The sequence below is a fragment of the Chanodichthys erythropterus genome, chromosome 20 (assembly GCF_024489055.1).
Source record: "Chanodichthys erythropterus isolate Z2021 chromosome 20, ASM2448905v1, whole genome shotgun sequence".
NCBI classification, from domain to species: domain Eukaryota; kingdom Metazoa; phylum Chordata; class Actinopteri; order Cypriniformes; family Xenocyprididae; genus Chanodichthys; species Chanodichthys erythropterus.
In genome coordinates, this window is record NC_090240.1 from 25,531,147 (window position 1) to 25,558,253 (window position 27,107).

The 27,107-nt window shown below is 38.5% G+C and overlaps 1 protein-coding gene across 2 annotated transcripts in view; it reads left to right on the top strand.

Annotated features, from left to right (window-relative positions):
- The first annotated feature begins 558 nt into the window (after positions 1 to 558).
- Positions 559 to 27,107, top strand: part of vps13d (vacuolar protein sorting 13 homolog D) — a 54,637-nt gene continuing 28,088 nt past the window's right edge. For both annotated transcript variants that reach the window (XM_067372087.1, XM_067372088.1), the window contains exons 1-31: positions 559 to 1,042; positions 8,230 to 8,422; positions 8,514 to 8,591; positions 10,774 to 10,964; positions 11,329 to 11,409; positions 11,513 to 11,629; positions 11,717 to 11,821; positions 11,908 to 12,078; positions 12,279 to 12,379; positions 12,546 to 12,714; positions 12,870 to 12,971; positions 14,146 to 14,326; positions 14,438 to 14,620; positions 14,723 to 14,853; positions 14,962 to 15,019; positions 15,110 to 15,289; positions 15,380 to 15,510; positions 15,589 to 15,721; positions 15,828 to 18,071; positions 18,191 to 18,342; positions 18,432 to 19,514; positions 20,172 to 20,262; positions 20,350 to 20,476; positions 21,676 to 21,856; positions 23,019 to 23,201; positions 24,269 to 24,419; positions 24,638 to 24,851; positions 24,967 to 25,138; positions 25,525 to 25,640; positions 25,726 to 25,938; positions 26,538 to 26,809. In XM_067372087.1, coding sequence (XP_067228188.1) covers positions 8,326 to 8,422; positions 8,514 to 8,591; positions 10,774 to 10,964; positions 11,329 to 11,409; positions 11,513 to 11,629; positions 11,717 to 11,821; positions 11,908 to 12,078; positions 12,279 to 12,379; positions 12,546 to 12,714; positions 12,870 to 12,971; positions 14,146 to 14,326; positions 14,438 to 14,620; positions 14,723 to 14,853; positions 14,962 to 15,019; positions 15,110 to 15,289; positions 15,380 to 15,510; positions 15,589 to 15,721; positions 15,828 to 18,071; positions 18,191 to 18,342; positions 18,432 to 19,514; positions 20,172 to 20,262; positions 20,350 to 20,476; positions 21,676 to 21,856; positions 23,019 to 23,201; positions 24,269 to 24,419; positions 24,638 to 24,851; positions 24,967 to 25,138; positions 25,525 to 25,640; positions 25,726 to 25,938; positions 26,538 to 26,809 — 7,408 coding nt within the window. In that variant the 5' untranslated portion in view covers positions 559 to 1,042; positions 8,230 to 8,325. The remainder of the gene's footprint in view (positions 1,043 to 8,229; positions 8,423 to 8,513; positions 8,592 to 10,773; positions 10,965 to 11,328; positions 11,410 to 11,512; positions 11,630 to 11,716; positions 11,822 to 11,907; positions 12,079 to 12,278; positions 12,380 to 12,545; positions 12,715 to 12,869; positions 12,972 to 14,145; positions 14,327 to 14,437; positions 14,621 to 14,722; positions 14,854 to 14,961; positions 15,020 to 15,109; positions 15,290 to 15,379; positions 15,511 to 15,588; positions 15,722 to 15,827; positions 18,072 to 18,190; positions 18,343 to 18,431; positions 19,515 to 20,171; positions 20,263 to 20,349; positions 20,477 to 21,675; positions 21,857 to 23,018; positions 23,202 to 24,268; positions 24,420 to 24,637; positions 24,852 to 24,966; positions 25,139 to 25,524; positions 25,641 to 25,725; positions 25,939 to 26,537; positions 26,810 to 27,107) is intronic.

Below are 27,107 nucleotides of genomic sequence, written 5' to 3' on the forward strand. Positions count from 1 at the left end.
AAGGCTGGAGATTACACTGGATATAGGGTCTGTGCGGATTACAGCGTTTAGTGCATTTTGTCCGATGTAATGAATTCATGGGATAGCTGTACTGCAGTTCAGAGATGCAGGAACATGCTGCTTGAAAGCAGAGATAAACGAGGTAGATTACGAAATGATAATGCTTAATTAAACATAATAACCATGTAAAGTGCCTTTAAAAAATAAGTATAAATACAAATTATATACTAAATTGTAAAATTAAACTTGTTGAAATTGAATAGTCCTGCAGAAAACATCTTTACGTGTAACTCTGCCGCCCCCATATGTAGAAAACAGGAACTGCACCGATAGAAACGTCACACACATACGTCGATCTGATATCACCTGGCGATTTTCTATTACATCAAATTTCTCAAGAGCCAATATTTGCGCCATTACCGATAAATAGCCCAGCGGTAATAAACTATAAGGTCGGCCTCCAAACGCTAGATGTCACATGACGGCCATTTCTCCCCAATGACGCAAAAATCGCTTTGTTTTGGCACATGACCGGAAGTGTCACAGGTTCCAGGAAGCGTTTCATGTATTCAGTTTGACATGTTGGAAGTTGAGAGATGAGCGCAGAGGACCCGCAACAAATGGTGCTTATATATTAGAGCGCATTTCGCAAGAGACTCGGACAAATGCAGAGCTAAACTACGGGCTGTGACCGGTCACTCTGTCCAGTTGTTGGTCATGTTTTAAAGTTGTCTAGCAGTGCTAAAGGACGAGCGCTCGTGCTAACACTGCCCGTGTCACTGACGTTGAGCCACAGAGAGCTGTGCTGTTTAGTTCGTCACATACAGTAGTTTGTTTTCGTGTGTGGTTGTCAGCTGCGGCTTGTTATATAAGGATCTTTAAAAAGAAAGGAGATATTTTACTTTCTCTTCAGCCAGCAAGGACAGCTTCGCTTCCGAGAGGAGGACTCTGCTTGGCTTTGATAGTGGAGGTCTTGTATTTATTTGGACTGAAATGATCATAGACTGCGGTTGACCTAGGAACAGGAGGTCTCATAACAATGGTAAGTTATTAGTTCACCTAAAAATTTAAATTCTGTAATATTTTACTCATCCTCATGAGTTGTTAGGCAAAATGACAGGCTCACTTTCACTTTGTACGGGAAAAGATCATATAAATATCATCAATCCCTATGGTGGTTCTTCACATCTCCTGTACAAACTGTAGAAATTGTCTGGCTGATAGTCAGAAAATCACTCATTGTTTTTTTTGTCTGTTAATTTTGGTGTGGCAGATATTTGTTCAGGACAGTGGTTACCAACCTGGGGGCCGGAGCCCCCTAGGGCACCTCAGCAAACTTACAACGGGGTCTCAAGATGTCTTAAAATGATTTAAAATCAGACAAGCTCTGAAGTGTTTTCATAGCAAATTCCACAAAAATCACTATGTCATGAGGCCTTAGAGTATTGTTGTGGGAAAAATGCACTCAAAAAAAATTATACATTGGATTTATTTTCATTTTATGTCAACAGGTTCCATGTAACTTGGTCATGCTGCATTTAATTAACCCCCAGAGGTCTGAGTGATTCTGGGGCCCTTGAGATGTTTTGACATGCCCTGACATTTGTGGTTATTTCAGCTACTTATATCATACTATTGCCCAACATGTAATTTTGCTGTATTCAGCACAAACTCTGCTACAATAATATGTGAGCAATATAGATATACATGTTTGCATTTTTTTTTAAATAAAGATTATGCGTGGTTAGTACGTTTTGGGGAAAAAAATCTCCTTGCAATAAGGCCATAAAACATATTCTGAATAGTTGTTCATAAGACTTTTGAGTTATCAAGCTTGTAGGCTAGAATTTTTACTACGCAATTATGTAAAGATTATTCTGAATACTTTAACACAAACAACAATATAATGATTTGAATTTTCTAAGTCAGTTTTTGTGTCAGCACTGCTGTATGCGTGGGAGTGGTGATGGCCATGAATATTTATGTGATTCACACCAGGGGAGACAAAGGACACTCCCCCCAGTGGCTAACGGCCCATCAAAGTGGAATGCTGTGAGGCAGCCTGAACAAATAATGTGACATTGGAGACTGAAGTAATGATGCTGAAAATTCAGCTTTATTGAGCATGATAAGCATAAGAGACTTTCAAAAAATTAAAAATGTGTACAAACTTTTGACTGGTAGTGCATGAAACAAAGAAATATATAACCTATATAATTCTACTTATACCTATGTAACACACAAACTATATTTTTACCATAAAATAACATTTAGTGGAAGACAATCTACAGTCTAGGATGGGTGGTTTGGCCCATTGTAAGAGCTGTAAGAGCTGTAAGAGCTGATCATGCAGGAAAAATGTCCAGGATGGAGGGGACAGGGACAGTAATGTTCTTTGCCAGCTCAATGGTCAGTGGTGCAGTGGTCAACAGAGCACACACATCTGAACACAGTCACTCATCTTTGTGCCACTCTTGAAAACAGTTCCTGTTCAACTGAAGACATAAGTGAACACCACATGCCTGGCATTTCCAAGGTGTTAGTTGTTTTTTGCCACGCACTTCTTTGCAATGCACACAGTTCCGGCGACCAGCCGTTGCAACATTCCTGCCATCGGAGGTCAGCTCAGCTCCTGGAACTGGTACATGGTCACTGCTGGTCCGTTTTCGTGCTGCTTTCTGTGACACACCACAGAGCTCTGTGACAAGTTGCTCCATGAACTCTTTATGGGACATGTTACCATGTAGCTCTTTGTGCAGAATGAAAGAGTTGGTGGCAGCAATATCCAAGAAGTGCAGAAAGATCTTTCTGTACCACTTCATGGTTTTGTGCTGTGTTGTGTAGTACTGAATCAGCTGATCAGACAGGTCAACGCCCCCCATGTGTTTGTTGTATGCAGTCACAGGTGCAGGACATGGAAATGTCTTTGTCCTCCATGTTCCTTGTGATTTCACCCTCCTCTGCACAGAGTCTCCTGAATGAGCAGAATGGATGGTAGAACAGACAGATGGTTTGATCCTGAACAGACGGTCGTGTTCAGCTGTGCCCCTCTTTCTGTCATTCACTTTGTCTTCATCTGGGTGGCTCATGTGCACATTCCAAGAAATTGTCCGGTATCTGTCCCTAGGCATAAGTGTAGCTGGAAAAGGTACAGAGAAAACACTGCTCTGCCGCCAGTAGTCACTGATGGAGCTCATCTTCACCATTGCCATGTAAAACACCAGTCCAATGTAGCGGTACATCTCACCGATGCTTACATCTGTCCATTTATATTTGCAGCCCTTTGCAGTTGCTTTGGCAGCCTGTGCATTGGTGTTATGGCACAGAGTTGACACAGCACTTTCCGAAAAAAAGAGTTTGAACAGATTCATTGGAGAATGTGACTCAGCAGAGTTCAGTTGTGGTCCAGTTTCACGGGCGGGCAGGAATCGCAGCGTATGTGGAACCATATCAACATCCGTCTGTGTTTTCCATGACAGAGTGGATTGCCTCTTTGGAACAGGTTCTTGGATATTTTCATTGTCACATCTGTAGAGAGAAAAAAAAAAAAACGTGAGCATGCTGATAACACAATCACTATAGCCATGCATAACAAAGACAGCAGTTTCTGTAATGCCATACAGGTACATATACGTTTTGAATTGAGATGATGTATACAGTTATGTCTGTAAAATATACTTACTCTGTATGATTCTCGATCGCACTGAGAACTGACCGAGATCTGCGTGCCCCTCTGCGCGGTGCTGGTGACGGCGATTGTGAAGCAGCCACATTGCTAAACAAAGCAAAAAAACTATTAGCATACATTCTCCAAAGTAAACTGATGGGCAATTAGCAATTATGGGTGCACAATGTATGTTTACATGTTGATGATGGGCCAAAGGACAGACAAACTTTATCTATTGATGTTCTGTAGACCATGTGTATGATAAACTAACTAAAACTGGGTGAAATATATTACAAATATGTTTACAGAATATCACATTACAAGTGTTTACACTTGAGTATATATACAAACATTTGTAAGTGATATTGTATGGCAATATTTTCTGTAAGCTGTCAAAAGCTAGCCAAAACTAGCTAAAATATAGTCTGAAAACTCATGAGTTTTATATTATCACCACGCACAACAAAGACACCAGTTTCTGTAATGCCATACAGGTACATATACGTTTTGAAATGAGATGATGTATACAGTTATGTCTGTAAAATATACTTACTCTGTATGATTCTCGATCGCACTGAGAACAGACCGAGATCTGCGTGCCCCTCTGCGCGGTGCTGGTGACGGCGATCGTGAAGCAGCCACATTCCTAAACAAAGCAAAAAAACTATTAGCATACATTCTCCAAAGTAAACTGATGGGCAATTAGCGATTATGGGTGCACAATGTATGTATATATATATGTGCTGACAATGGGCCATAGGACAGACAAATATCTATTGATTGGCCGTAGGCCGCAGAGTACTATCTGTTGATGGGCCATAGACCGCACGTTTTCAGTGCATTTCAGACATTTACACCTGTATTCACAAACATCTGTATTTTAGGCATTAGGCTGTATTTTAGCACGATAACTAACCCAAACCGATATAAATAAATAGTGTTTAGACACTATCACATTATTTCACTGTAGACTAAAATATATTTGCACTAAATCACATCATATTACACCTAAGCAGATATTCACAAACAAGTTACATTAGGCATAAGACCGTATTTTAGCATAACTAAAACTGGGCGAAATACATTACAAAAAGAGAGGTATTTGTGAGGCAATTTCTCGCAAGCAAGCCAAAACTAGACACAATATAGTATGCAATACGAGTTTTATATTATCAGAAAAATAATTATAGTAAACAACTTACTCTGAAATTATATCCTCGTCGGGGTCAATTCGCTGCTGGAAATGCAACTGTTCGTCGTCTGAGTTGCAGTCTTCCTCAGAGGAAAAGGTGAATTCTTCCTCGCTGTCCAGAATCATCTGAAGAGCCTCTTTGTCGGAGTAGCGTGCCATCCTCAAAACGCGATGAACGGTCAGTGAGTGAATCTGATGTTGACACTTCGTGTTTTGTGGCACTGACCGGGGGGCGTGTGCGATGCATATATTACACCTAAACTATTTACCATGTGAATAGCGCCGGGGGCGTGGCGGCCTCAGCTCATTACAGATAATGAAGTGAGAAGGAAAAGAAGGAACCTCTCCTTGGTTTCAAACGAATTACATAAACTGTGAATATTTATTTTTGATTTGACTTACTTCATTTAAAAGTAGACATTCTAAGCATTATGTAGATATGTCTCTCATGTCTGTGTGACAAGTATTTGCTGAGTTTCAGATCATTTTAAAACGCATTTCAGAATTGACTTCACTGAGAGGCAGACACCAGATCACACATCATGTTTGTTTTCTTTATTTTGCGAAAAGCACAACATTTTGTTTTTTTTGTAAGTGTACACAAATAAAAGTACACACTTAACACTTTAGAATGATGTATAACACTAGTATGCATGATCAAATTTGACGGAGTATTTTGAGTCTCTTTCACACTGATAAGAAAAAAACGGGGTGGTATCGCCGGCGATACCTTCCGACCTCAGAGTGTTAACATGATTTATTTCAGTTAACTTAAATTTATTACATAAGGTTAACTCAATGTCATTTAGTTGAATCAGATTAAAGGAGGCGGGGTATCACACACAGTTTCTGCCAATCTCATGTTAATCTTGAGTGCATATAGAGTAACAATGCATCCTTCATATCTCCGAAAAGTCTTTAGTTTTGTCATATTCATAAAAGATAGATACGCTAAACCGAGTCTTTCCGAAAAAAGCAGAGATCCTGGAGGCGTGCCTGCCGTCCGTGCCGTGGGCGGAGCTAATTAGTCACGAGCGCGCACAGCATCTGTGTAGAGATCGCATGCTAGCTGTGACATCATTATAAATAAAAAGGGAACAAAAACGTTTGTGTTGTTTACATTATATGAACTTGTGCGCCGATTGCCAACAAAACACAGACATCTGATGCAGCTTTATTCACCGCTCCCGATCTGCAAATCCAGTGCCGAACTGGGATTTGTTTACAAAGTATTCATCACCGAATTCCAAGAACAAACAAACATTCGTGCACAACTCCTTTGTTGCCCCGGAAAAACAAACTCCATCATCTGTTCCCTTAACGCTGGGTTCTTTGGGAAGCTGAAAACGGTAATCTTTCCCTCACAACCAAAAACACGCTCCTTTGTTTACAGGAGCTGTCTCTTATTTCGGTGGCTGCGTCCTTCGGAGGTCACATTTGAATGCTGTTTACGTCATCAAGAATGTCATATTTAAGAAAAGTAACCATAATAAAATTGACTATTCATTGTGAGATGTAAAATACTATAATTTCTTTTTTACGTTTCTCTTTTGACGTCATACAGGACACACTCGAAAAAAACTCTCCGAAACCTGTACCAAAACTGGAAGCAGTGGATTTGGCACAGAAATACTCCATCATACGGCCAACTCGTGTTTTGAAACTTTGGCAATGTTTAGCATGAGAATGAAACAGTGTAAATAAGTCAGAATGCATGAAATAGCATTACACCCCCCTTTAACTTTCTTAATTTTGTCCAAAACCATTAAATTTCAAAAATATCTAAAATCTTTACTCTGTAAAGACTCTTAGTGTTTGGTGTTTGCCAAAAGATGGTTTTATTCCATCTATGGCATGCCCAAAATAGTTGTTTTTATTATTAAAACAACTTTATATGTTGTTAGCAGGTCCTCAACCCAAGCACATGTTCTACACTTCACCACAATGGTAACCCCAAAACTATTAACATAACAGAAACTTTTAAATACCGATATAATAGAACAGTAAACATTAAAAAGTCTCTGCATTTTCTCATGTTGCTAAAAACTGCTTAAAATAACACTTTATTTCAACATTTACTCTCCCAGATCAGCCCCTTTGCAAAGCATAATGGAAAGTGAAAGTCCTGTTTGATTGAGTCCTAGTTGAGTTTATTTGATTGAAACATATTTTAAAGGTGCCCTAGATTATGTTTTTAAAAGATGTAATATAAGTCTAAGGTGTCCCCTGAATGTGTCTGTGAAGTTTCAGCTCAAAATACCCCATAGATTTTTTTTAATACATTTTTTTTAACTGCCTATTTTGAGGCATCATTAAATATGAGCCGATTTAGGCTGCGGCCCCTTTAAATGCTCACGCTCCCCGCCCACGGAGCTCGCGCTTGCCTTAAACAGTGCATAAACAAAGTTCACACAGCTAATATAACCCTCAAAATGGATCTTTACAAAGTGCTCGTCATGCAGCATGTCTAATCGTGTAAGTACAGTGTTTATTTGGATGTTTACATTTGATTCTGAATGAGTTTGATTGTGCTCCATGGCTAAAGCTAACATTACACACTGTTGGAGAGATTTATAAAGAATGAAGTTGTGTTTATGAATTATACAGACTGCAAGTGTTTAAAAAATGAAAATAACGACAGTCTTGTCTCCGTGAATACAGTAAGAAACGATGGTAACTTTAACCACATTTAACAGTACATTAGCAACATGCTAACGAAACATTTAGAAAGACAATTTACAAATATCACTAAAAATATCATGTTATCATGAATCATGTCATTTATTATTGCTCCATCTGCCATTTTTTGCTATTGTTCTTGCTTGCTTACCTAGTCTGATGATTCAGCTGTGCACATCCAGACGTCCTGCCCTTGTCTAATGCTTGAACATGGGCTGTCATATGCAAATATTGGGGGCGTACATATTAATGATCCCGACTGTTACGTAACAGTCGGTGTTATGTTAAGATTTGCCTGTTCTTCGGAGGTCTTTTAACAAACGAGATTTATATAAGAAGGAGTAAACGATGGTTTTTGAGACTCACTGTATGTCATTTCCATGAACTGAACTCTTGTTATTGAACTATGCCAATATAAATTCAATTTTTAATTCTAGGGCACCTTTAATATGAAAACATCAAGTTAAGTCAAAAACTAATCGTCAACTTAACATGAAGCAATTAAATTTGAACCAGAAACCTAATACAATGGTGTTGAATCAAAATAAGTTGTTTAAGTGAACAGCATCAAAAAATAATTTTTTGAGTGTGTGACGCCTTTGATTCAAAAAGCTTGAGAACCACTGGTTCAAAAGAACTACAAATTTGTTGTGAGATCAGATGTCAAGTTGGTGTTTCTTTGACTCCTCAGACTTCAGATGACTGGAGTGAACGCTGACTGTGAAGTTCATTCTCTGCTAGGATTTATTTTAAGTGACTAATCCAAGGGCACTCTTCCCTTCCGATAATGTTGGAGGGACTTGTTGCCTGGGTGCTCAACACATATCTGGGCAAATATGTGAGCAACCTTAACACCGACCAGCTCTCCATTGCTCTTCTCAAAGGTATCTGAATTTGTTTTGGTCCGTTTTATTCAGAGTTGACTGTCTGTCTTGTGTATCATTTATGTGAAGTGTGCATTTTGTAATCATCCAGGGGCAGTGGAATTGGAGAATCTCCCACTAAGAAAAGATGCACTCCGAGGATTTGATCTGCCCTTTGAGGTCAAAGCAGGTTAGTGTTATTCCAATTCAATTAGTAATTTGTATGTTTTGGTGGCTGATATGATAATAGCCTGGACTTTATACTACACCTCTCCGTGTGCCCGTTTAGAAATACCCTTTTGATTAATTAATTAATCAATAAACTAAATAATAGGGGGGTAAAATAAACAAACTGATCTGATGTTAGGGAAGCCTTTCAAGATGAAGTCCTAAAGAGTAGTATTCTGCTGGTCATGTGATCTCTAATTAAATAAATGACTATAAAAGACTAAGACTAATGTCATTTATTCCAGCCAAAGGTTAGGTATTTGTGCCTTGGGATCTTAATTGTGGGAATTAAGGAAACTCTTGCACAACAGAAGTATGTCAAAACAGGATTATTTGGATATTCTTGTGCAGTGACATGATGGCATTTAAAAATATATTTACTTTTTTTCTAAGATTTAAAAGTTATCAATTGCTCAGTGGTATAAATAGATATTTAGAACATAAATAGATATTTAGAACATAAATATTACACACTGTTTGTGTCAGTAAGATTATAATACTTGTATTCAGCAAGGATGGATTACATAGTTTAAAAGACATTTATGTTACAAAAGATTTCTGTTTTAAATAAATGGTGTTTTTTAATGTTCTATTCATCAAAGAATCCTAAAAAACTTTATCATGGTTTTCAAAAACATATTAAGCAGCACAGCCTTTACAACATTGATAATAAGAAATGGTTTGAGAGCAGCATATTAGAATGATTTCTGAAGGATCATGTGATGCGGAAGACTGGAGTAATGATGCTGAAAATTCAGATTTGCCATTACAGGAATATATTACATTTTAAACAGGGCTGAGTATTGTCACAAATTTCATGATGTGATTTTGATTCACAAGCGTTTCAATTCCGATTCAATTTAATTTGATAGTAACACTTTACAATAAGGTTCATTAGTTATCTACATTAGAACTAATAATAAACATGAACTAATAATAAACTGCACTTCTACAGCATTTATTCATCTTCATTAAAGTTATTTTCAACATTTACTAATACTTTATTAAAATCAAAAGTTGTATTTGTTAACATTAATGCACTGTGAGCTAACATGAACAAACAATGAACTGCTTTTTATTAACTAACGTTAACAAAGATTAACAAATACAGTAACAAATGTATTGCTCATTGTTCATGTTAGTTAATACATTAATGTTAACAAATGAACCTTTTTGTAAAGTGTTACCGATTTGATTAATTTGGATATATACCAAGAACAGTAGGCAAATTTTCTAATGGAAAAAAAATCTCAACTAATGCTGAAAACTATAGCCTATAGGGAGTCAGTTGGTACTGCACGTTTACATGAAGGTTAAAATGAACTGATTTGTATACAAACACTTAAATTATACACAAAGACTTTTTATGAGAATATGTTATAGTTACATAATTATGTAATGGTTTTTTGAAATATAAACATTTTATTGGTGGCTATCATAAAAACTTGACAGATTTATTCAAACTTACATGAAATATTGAAAATATTTATATATATAATATGCGCATATGTGTGATATATGGTGTATGTATATCAATATATATCATATTTAGCAAAATGCTGTAGAGTTCATTTTTCTAGCTGACTAATGGGTTTATGGACATTGAATGACTTATTATGAGGTAAATGTAACGTTACGTGACATTGTTTACTCAAGCTGTTTTATTAACGTCTCTCTATGGTTGAAACGCTGATTGAGCGATTACATGGACATGTAATCTAACCCATATCTTCTTCTGATGTTCATTCATGTTTATTCGTGCTTTAAATAGTAGTAAGCCGAAGTGATAATCAGTTCACTCGCAGTATTTGTTTTAATTTCATAATAAGTTGGACAAAATTTGAAATATGAGACTTTTTAATATCAAAAGTAACAAAGCACAAAGCTTTTTGCGATTTGTTAGATGGGAGGAGCTCTACAATATTCTGTTCATTCATCCACTGAAAACAGCATAAATGTTTTTTTTTATTTTTTTTTAAGTAAATTAAAATAGAAAATTTTAATAATATTTCATAATGTTACTGTTTTTAGCCTTGGTGAAAAAATCGTACCAATCCCAAACGTTTGAATGGTGGTGTATATGTAAAAATGTGTATTTTATGCTTCTTTTTTTTTTTTTTTAAATAAAAATGTTTTTTTGTCAGGTGTCATTGGGAAGATCACCCTCCAGATTCCCTTTTATCGACCACACAGTGACCCATGGGTCATCTGCATGTCCCAGCTGAACCTGATTGTTGGCCCTGCGCCCCCACAGGAATATGATGAGGTGCAAGAAAGGGAAGCTGAGAAAGAGCAAAAGAAACAGCTACTCAAGGCGCTAGAAGACAAGTGGAAGGTCTGTTTGAAAATATCAGCAGAATCACCTGTGGTTAAATATATTTATTTATAAAACTATTTATTTAATTTTCACTTTTATGCACATATGCTCCAAAAATGTGGAACATTTTACTAATTGAAATTACAGGCTCCAAGCATTCCCATTTGTAAAAAGCCTGTGTTTAGTGTAATTTAGCCTGTTTAATATATTTGAAGTGATTTTCCTTCTATTAATTAATTTTACGCTATTATTGTCATTCTTGTTGTTTTTATATTATTATATGGAAAAAAAAAAAAACTTTTATGCTGATCTATGAATAACTTTAAACCTTTTTATTTATGAAATGTGCAACTTTTTTCTTTTTTTTTTTTTTTTTTACCAGAGTGAATGTGAGCAGAAGGGAGAATCTTATTGGTACTCTGCCACAGCATCTGTTGTGACTCGAATCGTTGAGAATATTGAGGTAATTTTCACTATTATAATATTTACTTCTTTACTTGCACTTTGCTGCTGTTATAGTTTAATGTCATAAATACACTTTTATTATGCTTTTTTCTGCATATTAGTTGAAAATTCAAGGCGTCCACTTACGTTTTGAAGACGATTTCTCCAACCCTGGGAAACCATATGCTTTTGGTGTTTGTATCAAGAATGTATCCGCACAGAACTGCTCCAAAGAACCAGTGAGTTATCCATATTGTTTTGTATTTTCATGGAAGTGGCTCTATCTTTACATATTGGAATATGAAAGGTAAACTCTTCACTCACAGGCTCAGAAGCTTATCCGGCAGAAGGAGCTGGAAATCAGTGAATTCAGTGTGTACTGGGACACTGAGTGCACCATTCTTGGAGATCTTCCCTCAACAGAAGTACAGGTAGATTTATGATAATGTCAAGACACTCAATAGCACAATGGCTAGTGCTTCTTGTAAACTCTTTCTCAAACAATTGTCTGTTACAGGAGCAGATGAGTAAATGTATGCAGAACCGTGAGCATCAGTATATATTTGAGCCAGTATGTGCCTCTGTGCTGTTGAGGAGAAATGCCTCAAAAGAACCACTACGATCTCGTAATACACCTCGCATTGAGGGCCAAGTACAGTTGGAACCCCTCTCACTTCGTCTCTCACAGGTAACATTTTTCAAGATTTTCAAATGTCATGAACCTTTTCTTTATGGTGTTTTTCTCACCTTATTTGAGCCCTCCAAGCACTCTTGGGCTGAAATAACTTGTATACTTGAATATATGTGAAACCACCCTTTGTTGCCTTTTTACAGTTGAGTTTTTTCATGTAAACTAACAATGTTATTTAAATTGGCATTTTATTACAGGTTCAGTATCAACAGATCATGGCATTCCTCAAAGAACTGGAACGACGAGAAAGGGAGATTCTTTTTCGAAAGTGGAGACCTAAAGTTCCCATTTCTGGAAAGTAATGAGATTTTTATTTATTTATTTATTTATTTACTAACAAGCAAAAATATGTTTTGAAATAAGCTTTGAAACCTCTAAATAGGTTGTGTTGATTAAAATCTGAAAAATATTTTGTTTAACAATGGTATTGTGTTTCTAGAATAATGTCTTCTTTATTGTTGAAGCTGCCGGCAGTGGTGGATGTTTGCCATTAATGCCAACTTGAATGATATCAAAGAGCAGCGCAGACAGGGAAGCTGGGAGTTTGCTCTGCACAGGGCGCGTGATGCCAAACTCTACACTAGCCTGTATGTCTACAGGCTTAAGGGAGATACTTTGAGTCCACAGGAGGAGGTAAGAATTATGGACTTACAGGATTGAAGGGTGTTCTCAATAAAGTTAGATTATCTCAATGTCTCAGAGCTCAATACCATTGCATGTGTTGTTCTTGAGTTTGGGAAAAAAAGGAAATCTTACTCTTTTATAATCTGTGTCTCTCACATCAATAGAGTGAGCTGGAAAGGATTGAAGATGAACAGACACTGGAGGAGTTGCAGATTCTCCGGGAAACTGTTTATGTCTCCTTCCGCAAACATGAGGAAATTGCAGAGGCAAGCTGAGTTTACTTACTTTAGTTCCCTAGTTGTGGGCAAAATGAAAATGTTTGAGTTAAAAATCATGGGTGATACTGTGTAGCCTAATACTAAAAAAAACTATTTAAATTTTTTTATCATAATTACAGTCTAAACATTTGTTAAAGGTCCAGTTTTTCGTGTTTTTTTAAGCTTTGATTGTGTTTATAGTGTGCAATATAACATGTGTTCATGTTTCGCGTGTAAAAAAAACACAGTATTTTTCACATAATTTACTTATCTGTATACCGCTGTTTCCACTGTCATAAAAACGGGCTGATGACTTCCTTGTTCTATGAAGTCCCTCCTTCAGAAATACGTAATGAGTTCTGATTGTGCTAGCGGTTCCTGTGTTGTGATTCGATAGCAGCTTAGCGTTCCTTGCCCGGAAAGGTCACGCCTCTTACCATAACGTGTGCTGCACATAGTTTTACATGTGGATTATTGTGGTGTTGTGCCGAATGAACACAAAAGACAATAATTCCCGAGAGACTGAACTCTTTAATCTCCACAAGCAGCGACAGAAAATGTACAACGTTAGCACTCACTCAGAAGAGTACCTCATACGGAAAACAGCCATTTACATAAACATAGTCCCCTCTTGTGGCCATTATGTGCATTGCAGTCCAACATTAACTATTGCAGTAAGGATACCACAATTATAATTTTCGGGAACCGAGTTAAACATAAATTGTAACCATTGATCTCTAAGTACAGCATCCCTGGGAAGGCCAAACAAAGGTGATTGGACTGCGGGATGAAAATAAAAGCGTTACGACGACATGGCGACAAACACACTCTACAAACGCAACTCTTGCTCTTCTCCGTGGGAGCGCAACAAGACCACGCCCCTTTTTTGTGTATTCCTGTGGGCGGAGGTTAGTCAAAAAACTGTTTTAGTGACGTCATTAAAGAAGGAAGTAGAGGGATGAAGTCCAAACTGGCCGTTCGATGTAGGCGACTTCTGTTAAATAAAATATCTCGCTTGGCATTGAACTTTGAGCTTTAAAATTTTACAGATTTTATTTATACTCTAACAACAACATTACACACTAACTAAAGTTTGAAACATGGGATCACGAAGAACGGGACCTTTAAATCTAATCCCACACTAGTTAATTGTGTATTGTAATCATCCCTCATATCCATTTAGAGTCTACGAGAGCCCATAATAAATGAGACCCCAGCCACCTCTCCCTCAGGCTCCATACCTAAAAGTGGGAGTTCAGGCATGATCCAGTATCTGCAGTCTTGGTTCCCAGGCTGGGGTGGATGGTATGGGGGTACTGAAAGAGATGACCTTTTACCAGACACTGCCCAATGGGAAATTCTTGGTGAGTTTTCCAGTTATGCTTAACAGTAAAAGAGGTTTATAACAATGATTTTATATACAACATTTCTATACTATTATGCATTGTGTATCAAGACACCTCTCCTCCAAACAGCTGAGACAGATGATCTCTTTGATCCTTTGGAGGATTCACAAACACTGAATACCTTTACAAGAAGGGATCATCTCTTTGCACGGCTGGACTTTACCCTTGAGAAAGCAGCTGTCACCCTCTACCATCAAGATAAAATCAAACCTCTTTTGAGTGAGAGTGGGGTCATTCAGCTGGAGTTTTCAGGTTTTTTAATATATATATTCACTTATTATTTAAATAAAAGCTCAATGGCTTGGATCAGTTTTGAATGTTAATTTTATGTATTTTTTTTATTTTGCTTTACAGGTGTGAAGATAAGTGTTGAGTCTCTTCCTCGCTCTGAGTCATCTTTACTCACAGTGAAACTTGGTGGGCTGTTTCTCCGGGATCTCACAACCCAGGGCTCTGTCTTTCCTGTCCTTGTTTCACCAAAACCGGTACGATTTTTCCCATGTTTAAAGTTATGTTGTGCCTTAGAACTGTTATCTGTACTGAAAATATTTGTGACAAAATATAAATGTAAATATAAATCTTTTCATTTTAAGGATAAGGTTGTTGTTGCTATCAGTCAACCAACTAATATCGCAAAAATGGGCAATCTTGGTGAGTAATCTGCATCTACTGTATGAAAACACCTATGCACAAAAAAATGTCTATGAAGGCTGAATAAAAACTTATTTTACCTTTCTTCAGGCTCTGATGTAGAATCATCAACTCCTCCTGTCTTTGAGATGATTTATGAACGTAATCCAATAAGGAGCAAATTTGAGAGGAGACTGGAGGTCAATACCAGTCCTCTCAATATCATTTATAACCCTCAAGCTATCAAGAAAGTGGCTGAGTTCTTCTACAAAGGAAGGGTCCACACCTCTGGTGCGTATTGAGAATAAACATCCCTCTTAAATCAGTTTAAATTGCTTTTGTGAAATATCAGTTTATTATTGTTTACATTACATTTTCCAGGGTTTGGATATCAGTCTGAGTTAGAGCTGAGAGTGGCTGAAGCAGCCAGGAGGCAATACAACAAGTTGAAGATGCAAACCAAGGCAGAAATCAGACAAACCATTGATCAGCTGCTTGTCGGAGAGTTCATTGTAAGAGAGGATATTTTTTTTTAATTACATTCAGTTACAGTCTCAATTAGATTAACAGGATTCTCAATACTTTCACAGGAGAACAGTAAGCACTGGACTATGAAATTGGATATATGTGCCCCTCAAGTCATCTTCCCAGATGATTTTCAGTCTGAAGACCCCATGCTAGTTGTGGTGGACCTTGGGCGTATTCTTCTTACTAATTCCCAAGGTAACTGGTACTGGGCAAATCAAATGTTCTTCTGTAGCCTTTTCACGCATTCTGAATTTATTGCAGTTGATGGCCTCTTCTGACAGTTTTATTTCTGCTCCCACAGAAGATCATAAAACAAACCATAAGACCTCTCAAACAGAAGGAGAGAGTGATGAAGAATTCCAGACACCACTAGCAACACCTCCTGGGACTCCACCTCTAGAGCAAGAGGCGGATGTCAAAGGTCAGGAGAGGCCCTGTGATATTGCCAGCCTTAAGTCATCAGAAGGTGCCCAAATTGTCAGCAGGAACCTGTATGAGAAGTACTCCTTATCTTTCAATGACCTACAGATCATGGTTGGCCACTATAAAGACAACTGGAAACATCTACAGGAGAGTGAAGTGGGCCCCACTCATGTGGTGGAGAAGTTCAATGTCCTACTACAGCTAGAACAAAGACTGCGATACACGTCAGACCCTCAGTTCCCAGGGGCTGTTCTCTCAGGAACACTACCAGACCTCAAAGTGCACATCAACCTGGAGAAGATGACTGCCCTGAAAAGCTGCTTGGCTAGACTTGGTAATTCAGGGGCAGATGGAGGTGACAAGGAAGGGGAGAATCTTAGATCCCCTGACCCTCTTACACTTCGTCATGAGAAGATCTTTCAAAGAGAAGATAGTGATTGGAAGCTCCAGGGTTATGATAAAAGTCTTACCAAAAGTGTGATGACACTTGAGCAACATACTCGAGAGATGCTTGTGGAATCTAGACTTCTCCTTGTGGAGTTTAATATCAATTACATGCAACTTGGCATTGAAAGTGGGGGCCGGTATATTTCTGTCCTGAAAGTGTTTGGAACAAATGCACATTTCGTAAAGCGGCCTTATGATGCTATGGTTTCCCTCACAGTTCATGGGCTCTACCTTGTGGACACATTGCAGACATATGGCTCTGACTTTGATCTTCTTGTTGCATCTCATAAACACCTAAGTTTCGATGTACCTACTGGAAGTCTTCGAGAAAGCCAGCCCACGTCACCTGTTTCACCAGACAGTAAATCTCCAGAACTGCCAGGTTTGCACAGGGACTCCTCAGATCTTGCTTTTGACAAGGCATCTCCACGGGGCTCTACCCTGAGAGACCAGGAGGCTCTTATCAAGTTGGAATACCAGTTTGTCAGCTCAGACTGCCCCTCCATGAACTTGGACAGCTCTCTGCAGGTAACCTCTATGCAGGTCAACAACCTGGATATAATCCTTAACCCTGAAACCATGGTAGAGCTTCTGAAATTTCTTCAGCAGTCTTTCCCCAAAGAAGAAAACTCTCCAACACAACAGCTAACACCACTGCCTAATGGAGAAGACAATGAGGACTATCAGTCCACTTATGTCCAGAATAAGGAGTTAACAGTTGAAATTCACAGGTTAAACTTGCTGCTTTTGCGAACTGTTACCACCGGGACTGTTCTGGGAGGTGAGAAGAAAGGCATGAAAATTGCTACGGCCAGTATAAATGGGACAAAAGTCAATGTTTCAATGGGAAGTCGATTGGATGTCAATGGCTCTCTAGGATGCATTCAGCTTGTGGACTTGACTCAGGAAGGTGGCAAAAGTCAATTTGTGGTCAGTATTGGAAGTGTAGAAGACAGCTCCTCCACAGATGGTGTGGCATTCTTTCCTATTCCTGGCATGGCTCCCTCTGAAGCTTTGAGTTTCCGCTTTATGGAAAAGTCTCAGGGAGAATGCTCCCTTCAACTTCAGATGGCATCTTTACACTATAACCACTCAGCAAAGTTCCTGAAAGAACTCAGTTTATCAGCAAATGAAGTGGAGGACAACTTCCGGTCTATGCTGAAGACTGCAGCTACAAAGGTCTCCACAGTATTGGCAACGAAAACAGCAGAGTACAGTGGTATGGTATCTCTCTTTGAGAACCCATACAGAAGATCTAGGAGGCAGAGCCAGTCTAATTGGGCACTTGACCCTTTTGAGGAAGACGATTTTTGTGTGCCTGAAAAGGACCCAGGCTTGGATTCTTTTATGGTCAAGCTTACTCTAGACGTCAGTATAGAATCCCCAGTTGTGTCTATTCCTAGAAAGCCTGGTCACCCTGAGCTGCTTGTTGGACATTTAGGGAGCATACGAATTCAAAACTTTATTACAGGGCAAGACTCAGAAGGGGAGAAACTGCAGGTTGAAGTAAAGAATATAAGACTCTATTCTGTCAACACAAACATGGTTTTAAGGAAAGGAGCACGACTTAACAGCAGCTCCACTTCTGGACCCTCACCTTCTCATGGCAACATTAATCTGAACGAGCTACAATTTACACGGCATGACTTCTTTGAGTACTTGAGCAGAGGAAAAGGTCAGTTTTTAAATTCTTAAAATTTTAGGAATTTGTGAAGCTTTTTTTTAATATTTACATCTAAGTACTTTCAAGGCTCCTTTCAACATCTCCATCTTTATGCCTTTTCCTACTTTTAGCATTTCATATTTTAAAAGATGCCACTATCAAGCTCACTGTCGAGAAAGTCCCTGTTGATGAAAACTCACACTTTACCTTTTTGTCAAGTGAAGAACCTTACCAGAGCACTGGGTTAATGAGAGTGGAAGGCAAATTTGTTAATGCTGTCCAGGTAAAGCACTATAAAAATGCATAGCATAACAGATTATTTATTTTTCATATATAAATTCCAGAATTTTAAGTTGTGATTTCTTCTCTCAGGTGTGTCTTTGCAAGTCTGTGTATGAGCAGGTCCTTCAAACTCTCGATAATCTCTCCTTCATCGAAGATCAGCGAGTAACACCCAGTCAGCCCCCCACACCACCACCTCCTACACCCTCTTCCACTAAACCGCATCGCTTCCCTGATCTGCAAGGTGGGCTCTTTGCCCGTGACCCTCCTTATGTTGGCCTCTCTTACTCCTCATTGTCCTCATCCCTTTCAGCAACACTTCCACTGCAAAACGAGAGCCCCCCTCTCCAGCCTCCTTCTTTTACCCAAGTGAGGGCCAACTTTCGGGTCTCTGAGCTGCAAGTGCAGTTGAGTGGAGACCTCAGCCAAGGATCTCAAGGGTTGGTCAGTCTGCGCTTTCAAGACCTGGAGGGAGACTTCACCAAAGATAATCCCCATTCAGTCTCCATCCAACTCGCCCTTCACTCCTTGTTAATGGAAGACCTGCTAGAGCCAAACCCTGAATCAAAGTACAAACACCTCATGGTGTCCAGAGGTGCTCCAAAGCCCTCCACCTTCAGTCCAAAGGAGTACCTGTCACAGTCGTGCCCAACAACATCCAATGTTCTGTGCCCAGAAATGCCACGATCTCTTCCAGCGCAATTTGAAGAGGCACAGAATGTTTTCCAGTTGTATCAGAGGCACACCAGTACACCATCTGCATCCAGTCGGAAGAGCAAAAAGGATGCAGAGTGCCCCAGCACCCCTCCTCCATCCCCATCCCGCCAAACTCCATCTCCACACCCACGGTCAGACTTTGACGACTCTTTGGTACATATAAACGTGCTAATGGTTGATAGGCGGCACCCTGAGTTTAAAACACGGTATGGCAGCATTGGTCGCAGTGTAGACGTGGATTTCAACTGCCTTGATATTCTCATCACGCTGCAAACCTGGGTCATGATTCTAGACTTTTTTGGCATCGGCTCTACTGCTAATAACCATGCTTTGAAAGTGCCTACCACCACACCTCAGCCTATACCTGAACACTCACTGGAAAATAGTGCCCTCAGTGATCTGGAAGACTTGTATCCAGAGATTGAGGAAAGGGTCAATACAAAGCTAGATTTAAAGGTACAATAGATATAATGCAAAAAATAGAATAATTATATAAATTAATAAAGGTGTAAAAAATACATTTTATAAAATAAATTTACATTAAAAAAAATTATGGGCAGTATAGAGTGCATTAGTACCAGTCCACTTTTTCATCTGTGTTGTTCCTGGTAGTATTTTTTCCATTCATTTTTCCCATATGGATAAGTTTTCATTAAAGCGTTATAAGCCATTAACCAAGCTGATCTGCTACGAATCGCAACATTGCAGACATTTACCTAAAGCAAAAATGTTTTTGAAATTCTATTACATCTTTCGTTGTGTTTCATGGGAATGGGTGTTCCCTTGCAAGCTCTTTTGGCTTGATTTGCTTGCTCTGACTCTCTGGTGGAATTTTCTGTACAGCATCATGTGTAATGTAGTTCTTTACCAAAAATTCAGCTGTTGAACATGATTATTTTAAAATTATGCAGGCTGGTGGCTTCAGCAAAAGCATATACCATCAATTAACAACCGCAGAACTCATAGTAGGTCTGTCTTTAAAGATTTAAATATTTTTGTTAAAAATCTATTTCCGTATGGAGAAAATGAATGGAGTTTTTACTTCCGGAACCTGACTATTGCACTATAATCTTTAAAAAAAAAAAAAAAATGACATGTGTACTTCCTTCACAGGTTCACTCTTTATCACTGGTACTGAGGAAGAAGACCAATGAGCTTGCTAAAGCTAGTGTCTCTAAACTTTTTACACATATGGAAATGATTGGTGTGTATAAGTATAATGAAATTTGTTAAAATCAGAATAAAGTATTTTCTTGAAAATTGACATTTGCTAAATTTGTGTCACTTTCAGATGGAGATCTGGCATTGCAAGGAAGTCTGGGAAGTTTGTCACTGAGTGATTTGACACCCCACGGGGATCTATACAGAGAGCGTTTTACAACGCATGGTGGAGAGGCCCTTGTCTACAACATATACAAGTATTTTCTCACTTTTATATAATTTAATTAATGCATATTACATACATGTTTTCACATTTTGTCTGTTTTTTTTTTATTCTTTATTTCTTAAACATTTTAGATTTATAACTATTTACATCAGGGCCCAAGATCTGCCCACATTCATAAGATACAGAGAGAGAGAGAGAGAGAAAAGGAGGGGGATTCATTGTTTAGAGTTATAACCAGTACATCTCAAGATGTCAAGAGGTCTGATAAAGTCTCAATAAGGTCCAACCAAAATTGTATTGTCCTTTGGTGGCGCCATGCACTTTGGATGTGGTATACTCCAAAAGGGAACTGTCCAGCAAATAGGACATCCACATAGACATAGCTAGGGGAGATGGCTCCAACCAAAGTTTCAGGATAACCTTTTTGGCAGCAGTGAGGGCAGCAGACAGAATACTCATTTGATTGACAGACAGTGATAGCGAAGAATCATTCAACAAAAGAAAAAGCAGTGGATCCTTTTGGATCTGAGTCTTTAGAAGATCAGTCAATATGTCCTGCACCAAGGACCAGAACAACTCAATTCTAGAACAGTCCCAGAACATATGCATATAGGTGGCATAAGGGGTCAGGCTTTCTTTTCATTTTATATAATAAACAGGGGGTGATTATAGATTATAGATGAACTTATAATGAATAATTTGGTTTTTTGAGGTAGCAAAACAATGTCCCAGTGAATCACAGTGTTAAGTTCTCTCTCCCAGAATCTCTCAATTGGAATATTTGAGTACTGTCGTACCACAAGTGATTTATAAATTACACTCACAGTACCTCTAGAATCAATACTAGAATCTATCCAGTTTATCATAGGATGAAGAGATTTATCATAGTTTAGTCAACCAGGGTGCACCATATGCTTTCAGCGCAGATCTCAATCGTAAATAAAAGAAAAAGGAGAATCCTGGGAGAAGAGAATTCATCTTTTAGAATCTAAAAGATCTGTACCATGATTATAAGTCCTTTCAAATTGTAAATACCACATTCAACCCAGCATTTGGAAACAAACTTTTTTTACCAGTACAAAGATTATTATTATGCCAGATGGGGGAGTAGAGTCATTGTAGGAATCTGAAACTCCCATAATCTTTTCTGCTGCTTTCCAGATTTTAATAGAATTACTTATAATTGGACCAAACTTTATGATTTAGTTTTAACATTGCCTCTATCTCCAGGTATGGAGAACCTGACCCCAGCTTGCAGCGAGAATATGATATGAAGGTGTCTCTTCAGATGGCCTCAGTACAGTATGTCCATACCCAGCGTTTCCAGGCTGAGGTGGTGGCCTTCATCCAACACTTCACACAGCTACAGGATGTCCTGGGCAGGCAAAGAGCAGCCGTTGAGGGTCAGGCAGTAAGTGTGCCATTTTAATACTGTTTGTTCAGTGGCAACCTTTGGACAGAATAAGTTGAAATGTTGAGATAGCACCCTTAAATATTTATTTATCCCTTCCTCGTGTGTGCTTTTGTACAACCTAGTGTAAATGATGCATGTATGCCAGGGAAAACAGACCAGCCAGTGCTGCTCAGATAACCACTTGCCATTTGGGTGATCAGCTGGCTGCCCTCAATCCTTCCCTGCAGAGACAGGATAGAGTTATACAGGGAGTTGTCAACACCCATTTCTTTAAAACTGGAGACACTGGTGATGAGGCTGGACACTGAGCTGTCTGTCCTTGCTCTAATCCTTTCTTACATACCACTGGCTAGAGATCAGCAGTTACCCATTAGGACACTCTCCGGTTTTGCTTTCATTCTTTTGTCCTTTGTACACTTTGTATTAACAAAAGCAATGAAATGCCCAGATCTTTAGGTGCAATGAGAATTTTGTTCTTTCAGAGGTTTTGGTGCAAATCTGGGTTTGTTAAATTACATAGCGTGTTATCGTGCATTCTTGTTGCTGATCAAAAACTTTTAGATTTTTTACAAGTACAAGTACAGTGTTGGAAAAGTAAAAGCTGTACTAAGATATTTGGCTAAAATGTTAGCTTGCTAATTGAAAACATGTTTCATTTGATTCATTTAATTTTCATTTTAGCTTTGATAATATAATGTTAGTATATGCAATTTAAAACATGTTAAAAATTTTCATGATTATATGCACTTTGCCAAGCTAGTAGGCTGAGCTGTCACCTTGCTAACCGAAGGCTAACTTAAAACAGAAATGGAAATGTTAAATTTGAGCATTGGTGTATTGGCAATATAATGTGATATTTAATTTCAAAGACATTATCAATTTTAATAATTAACTATTCTCAATTCTGTTTTGTGGCTAAAGCAAATCTAGAATTGAACTGCTATAAAATCAAAGTGAAATGAACTTGGATGTTTGTCTAAACATGATGAGCACAAAGGTCATGTTATATACCTTCATATAATAGCCCTAAATTAGCCTGACATTCAAAAATAGATTACTTTTTTTTACGTTTAGTGAGATGTCATTTTTTTCTAGTCAATCATGACATTGTAGTGACCTTTTTAAAGGGGATTATTTTAATTCACTTTCTACCCTACAGGTGCGTGATCGCCCACAGCGAGCTGCTCGTGTGTTGCTGGACATTGAGGCAGGTGCTCCTGTCCTCTTGATCCCAGAGAGCTCCCGCTCTAAACGCCTCATAGTGGCCAACCTGGGCCAACTCCGAGTGCGTAACTGTTTCCTGCCTGCCGGCTCTCGTGGCACCTTCTCTCTTAGAGATAAGGTAGAGAAACTTACAATGGCACATACCTTTTTCCCCTCTCTGGTGAGTCCTGCCATCCCTATATAGTGTACACACAACATCACAGCTCTGCAGCTGTGGGATGCATTTAAGGAGCATTTTACTGTTTGCTGCAGTCTGAGAACGATTTCATTAAGGGGAAAGAGGGGAGGGGGGGAGCATTGAGGGATGATAGCATAAATTGAATCTCTCAAACACGAATTGAGGAAAGTGCTTCATGGATGTAGTCCCATTCTTTATTGTGCATGGTTAAGGTCACAGTTTTCCAAAAAAAAGTTATATTGGTATGTATTCACTTTTAATTTAACCCCTGCGTGGTTGCGTACAGTTTGTGTGAATATCAGACATAAATTAACAGTTTATGAACATTTAACATTCATCTTATCACTTTTTTTTTTTTTTTTTTTTTTTGAAGAATTTGATTTTGCATGCTAATTCATACAAGGATCCCTCACACTATAAGGTATCAGGGCATGCTAATCTGAAGTGTTTCTTATTTGACAATATGATGGTCTCCCTTCTTACTTTCCTTGTTTTCATGACCTATAGGAACAATTTCACATTGAGTAAATACCATTTTAGCATAGTCTGTAGGAAATGCAATGAAATTTTATTGTAATCCTCACACAAAAATCTCACCGTTATTATTTACTCATTCTTATGACATTCCAAACCCCAAATACCGATATGTTTTGTGATTTGAATGGCAATGACAAAGATCCAATTGAAAAATAAAACATTTTATTATGTTGGAATGACATGAAAAAGTAAATAATGAATAATTTTCATTTCTGGGTGAACTCAAAACACAGTATTTTGGTTGCAGTGGACACTGAACTAGGCTCAAAGTTTTTTTTAGTATCTTTTCAATTTCAATATTTTAAGATCATAAACTTGTTTTTTTCTCTGTCTTATTTCCAATTAAATCTCTATACTTATTCTGTAATGAACAGTTAATGTTTTGGATGCATTGTTTGGAATTTTATATTGTATGTTATGTTGTTCTATGTTATATATATATGTTTTTAACACTGTATTCATTCCTGAAGGATCGAGTGAAAGATGCCCAGACTGCCTCTGATATTGGGAAGGCTAGTGAAAAAAGGTCTTCAAGTTCCAGCACAACTACTGGATTTATCCTGGGCAAACCCCAGCCCAGCCTCGGATGCATCCCAGAAGCAGATGTGCCTTTGAGTCCAGGTCAGCACCCAGAATCTGAGATGCACTTTCTGTTAGAAACAAATAGGTTGAAACTGATCTCAAAGCAGATCAGTGGCACTCAAGTGTTATGCTGAAGTTAGTTATCACTAACCTCAATGCTAAAAGCATTTTTACCAGTGGACACATGTTTTTTTGGACCCCACTGTGTTTATATTTACCCAAACTCTTGTGATAATTGACATGTCCTTATGTTACAGAAGACCATGTATGTCTGCTGGACTGTATAGCTCTGGACCTTCAGGAGATGGACATATTTGCAGCAGAGCGGTTGCCCTGTGAGTCATGGGACAGTGTTGGAAAGCATCTGGAAACAGACTTGGTCTTCCCATCATACTCAGTGCATAGAAGTGGAGAGAGCCTGCTAAAGGAGCGCTGCCGTCTAAAGCTGAAAGTTGAGCGCAACCTTGACAAGTCAGTCACTTGTCCTTATGTAGCCTAAGCTTTCTTGCCTTAATCAAAAATACTCCCAGTTTAGGTTTCCTTTGTCTTCGTTTTTAACACGTATTTCATTTTCTCATTGTCTCAGGGAACTAAGTCATGCTGTCCCAGACATGTCCATCCATGGTAGCCTGTCTTCTGTACATTGCTCCCTGGACCTGGAGAGGTATCAGCTGATCCGTGGACTCTTGGAGCACAATCTGGGAGAGCCTGTGGAGGAGTTCCTCAGACCTTACAATCTCCAAGACCCCAGCACCTATGTAAGATTATTACAGCAGCCTTGCTGATTCACTTTTTAGAAATTATGAACAGTTTTATAGTTCATATTTATAAAAGGCAGTTGTTTATCATGTGAATTTTTGGCTGTCAGAACAACACTTGATTATAAATACAAAATTACCACTATTAATAAGGGTTTCAAAACAGTGGAACTAGTGATTAACAAGAAAAAAAAAAAAAGACCCATAATGTCAAAAATATTGCTGACCCCTGATATAAATGATGGAGATTGGCTAATTTGTTCATAAATAAAATTAGGTATTTTCTTGATTCTCGTTTCTTGTCCCCTCTCCTATAATAAAGCCCTAAAATACAATTATTTAAGAAAAAATGTCACAATGTATTAACGGAAGTGTCATCATGGCAGACCGTGTTAAGTGGTGATGTGTACACCTCCCTGTCTCTTCTGGTGGACATGAAGGATGTCAGTCTGGAGTTACTGGACAACCCTAAATCCATAGGTCATAACCGCTCCTTGGCCAGGTACTTCATTTCTTCAAAATGTTTTATTTCTTTGCACTTTTTTATAGATTTTTTAAAAGTATAATTGCTCTTTCTCTCCTAATAGGTTTGACTTTATGAAATCTAAGCTCCTGTTTGAGAGTTTCTCTAATAGCTCCAAGTCTGTGAACCTGGTTTCCCATTCACTCCTGGCCCATGACACTCGATTCACTGGGTGCAGTGGACCAACAGAAGGAAAACACAATGTGTTCGACTGCATTCTGCAGCCATCCAAGACAGGCACCAACCGAGCATCTCTGCAGCTGGAGCTACATTACAGGTCTGGTCACACTACTGAAACTACATTTAAATGCATTCCATTGGCTGGCAGCTATCACTCTGTAGCCCAAGACTGGTTGCCCACTGAAGCTAAGGATGGTTGAGCCTGGTCAGTACCTGGATGGGAGACCTCCTGGGAAAACTAGGTTGCTGCTGGAAGAGGTGTTGGTGAGGCCAGCAGGGGGTGCTCACCCTGTGGACTGTGTGGGTCCTAATGCCCCAGTATAGTGATGTGGACACTATACTGTCATAAAGCACCATCCTTCAGATGAGACATTAAACCTGACTCATGAAAAATCCCAGGATGTCCTTCAAAAAAAAGTGTATATATATATATATAAAATATATATATATATATATATATATATATATACTGATTGGCTTCATCACTCTGTCTGCTCTCTCCACCAATAAGCTGGTGTGTGGTGGGCGTTATGGTGCAATGTAGCTGCTGTCGCATTGGTGGTGGTTGAGGAGATTCCTCCCTTCCATATGTAAAGCGTTTGAGTACCCAGAAAAGTGCTATATAAATGTAACATTATTATTATTATTATTTGAAGATTATATGCTTTTTTACTCCATATTCTCTCTGTCTTCCAGATCTACACGGGACTCCTCATGCTTCACTGTGGTTTTAAACAATCTGCGAGTTTTCCTCATTTTTGATTGGCTGCAGCTGGTGAGAGACTTCTTGCAGATGCCTGTGGAAAAAGGAGCAACACCTAACCGCCAGCGCTGGCCTAGTGGCAGCAGTGACCAAGGCAGCTCGGCAGCTGTCATGCCCAAAACCGTTAAGAGTGGTGTGGTCACTAAGCGATCCACTGTGCCGGTCAATCAAGATAAATACCTGGAGGTCAAACTCAATGTGACAGGTAACATCTTAACAATATTGTGTTACTTTCTAAAGGCGGATTTAGGAATTAGATTAGGGCATTTCAGATTCTTTTTGATGGTAAGGAAAATGCATCCAAGTTTGCTTGTGAGTGACCTCCTTTCTAAAACATAAAGCAGATATACATTATCATGTATAAAACCTCAAATAATCTAAAGTAAAAAAAAATAAATAATAAAGTATATACAGTACTGTTGAAAAGTTTGGGTTTGGTAAGATTATTTTAATGAATAAGTGTCCTATGCTCACCAAGTCTCTATTTATTTGCTCAAAAATAT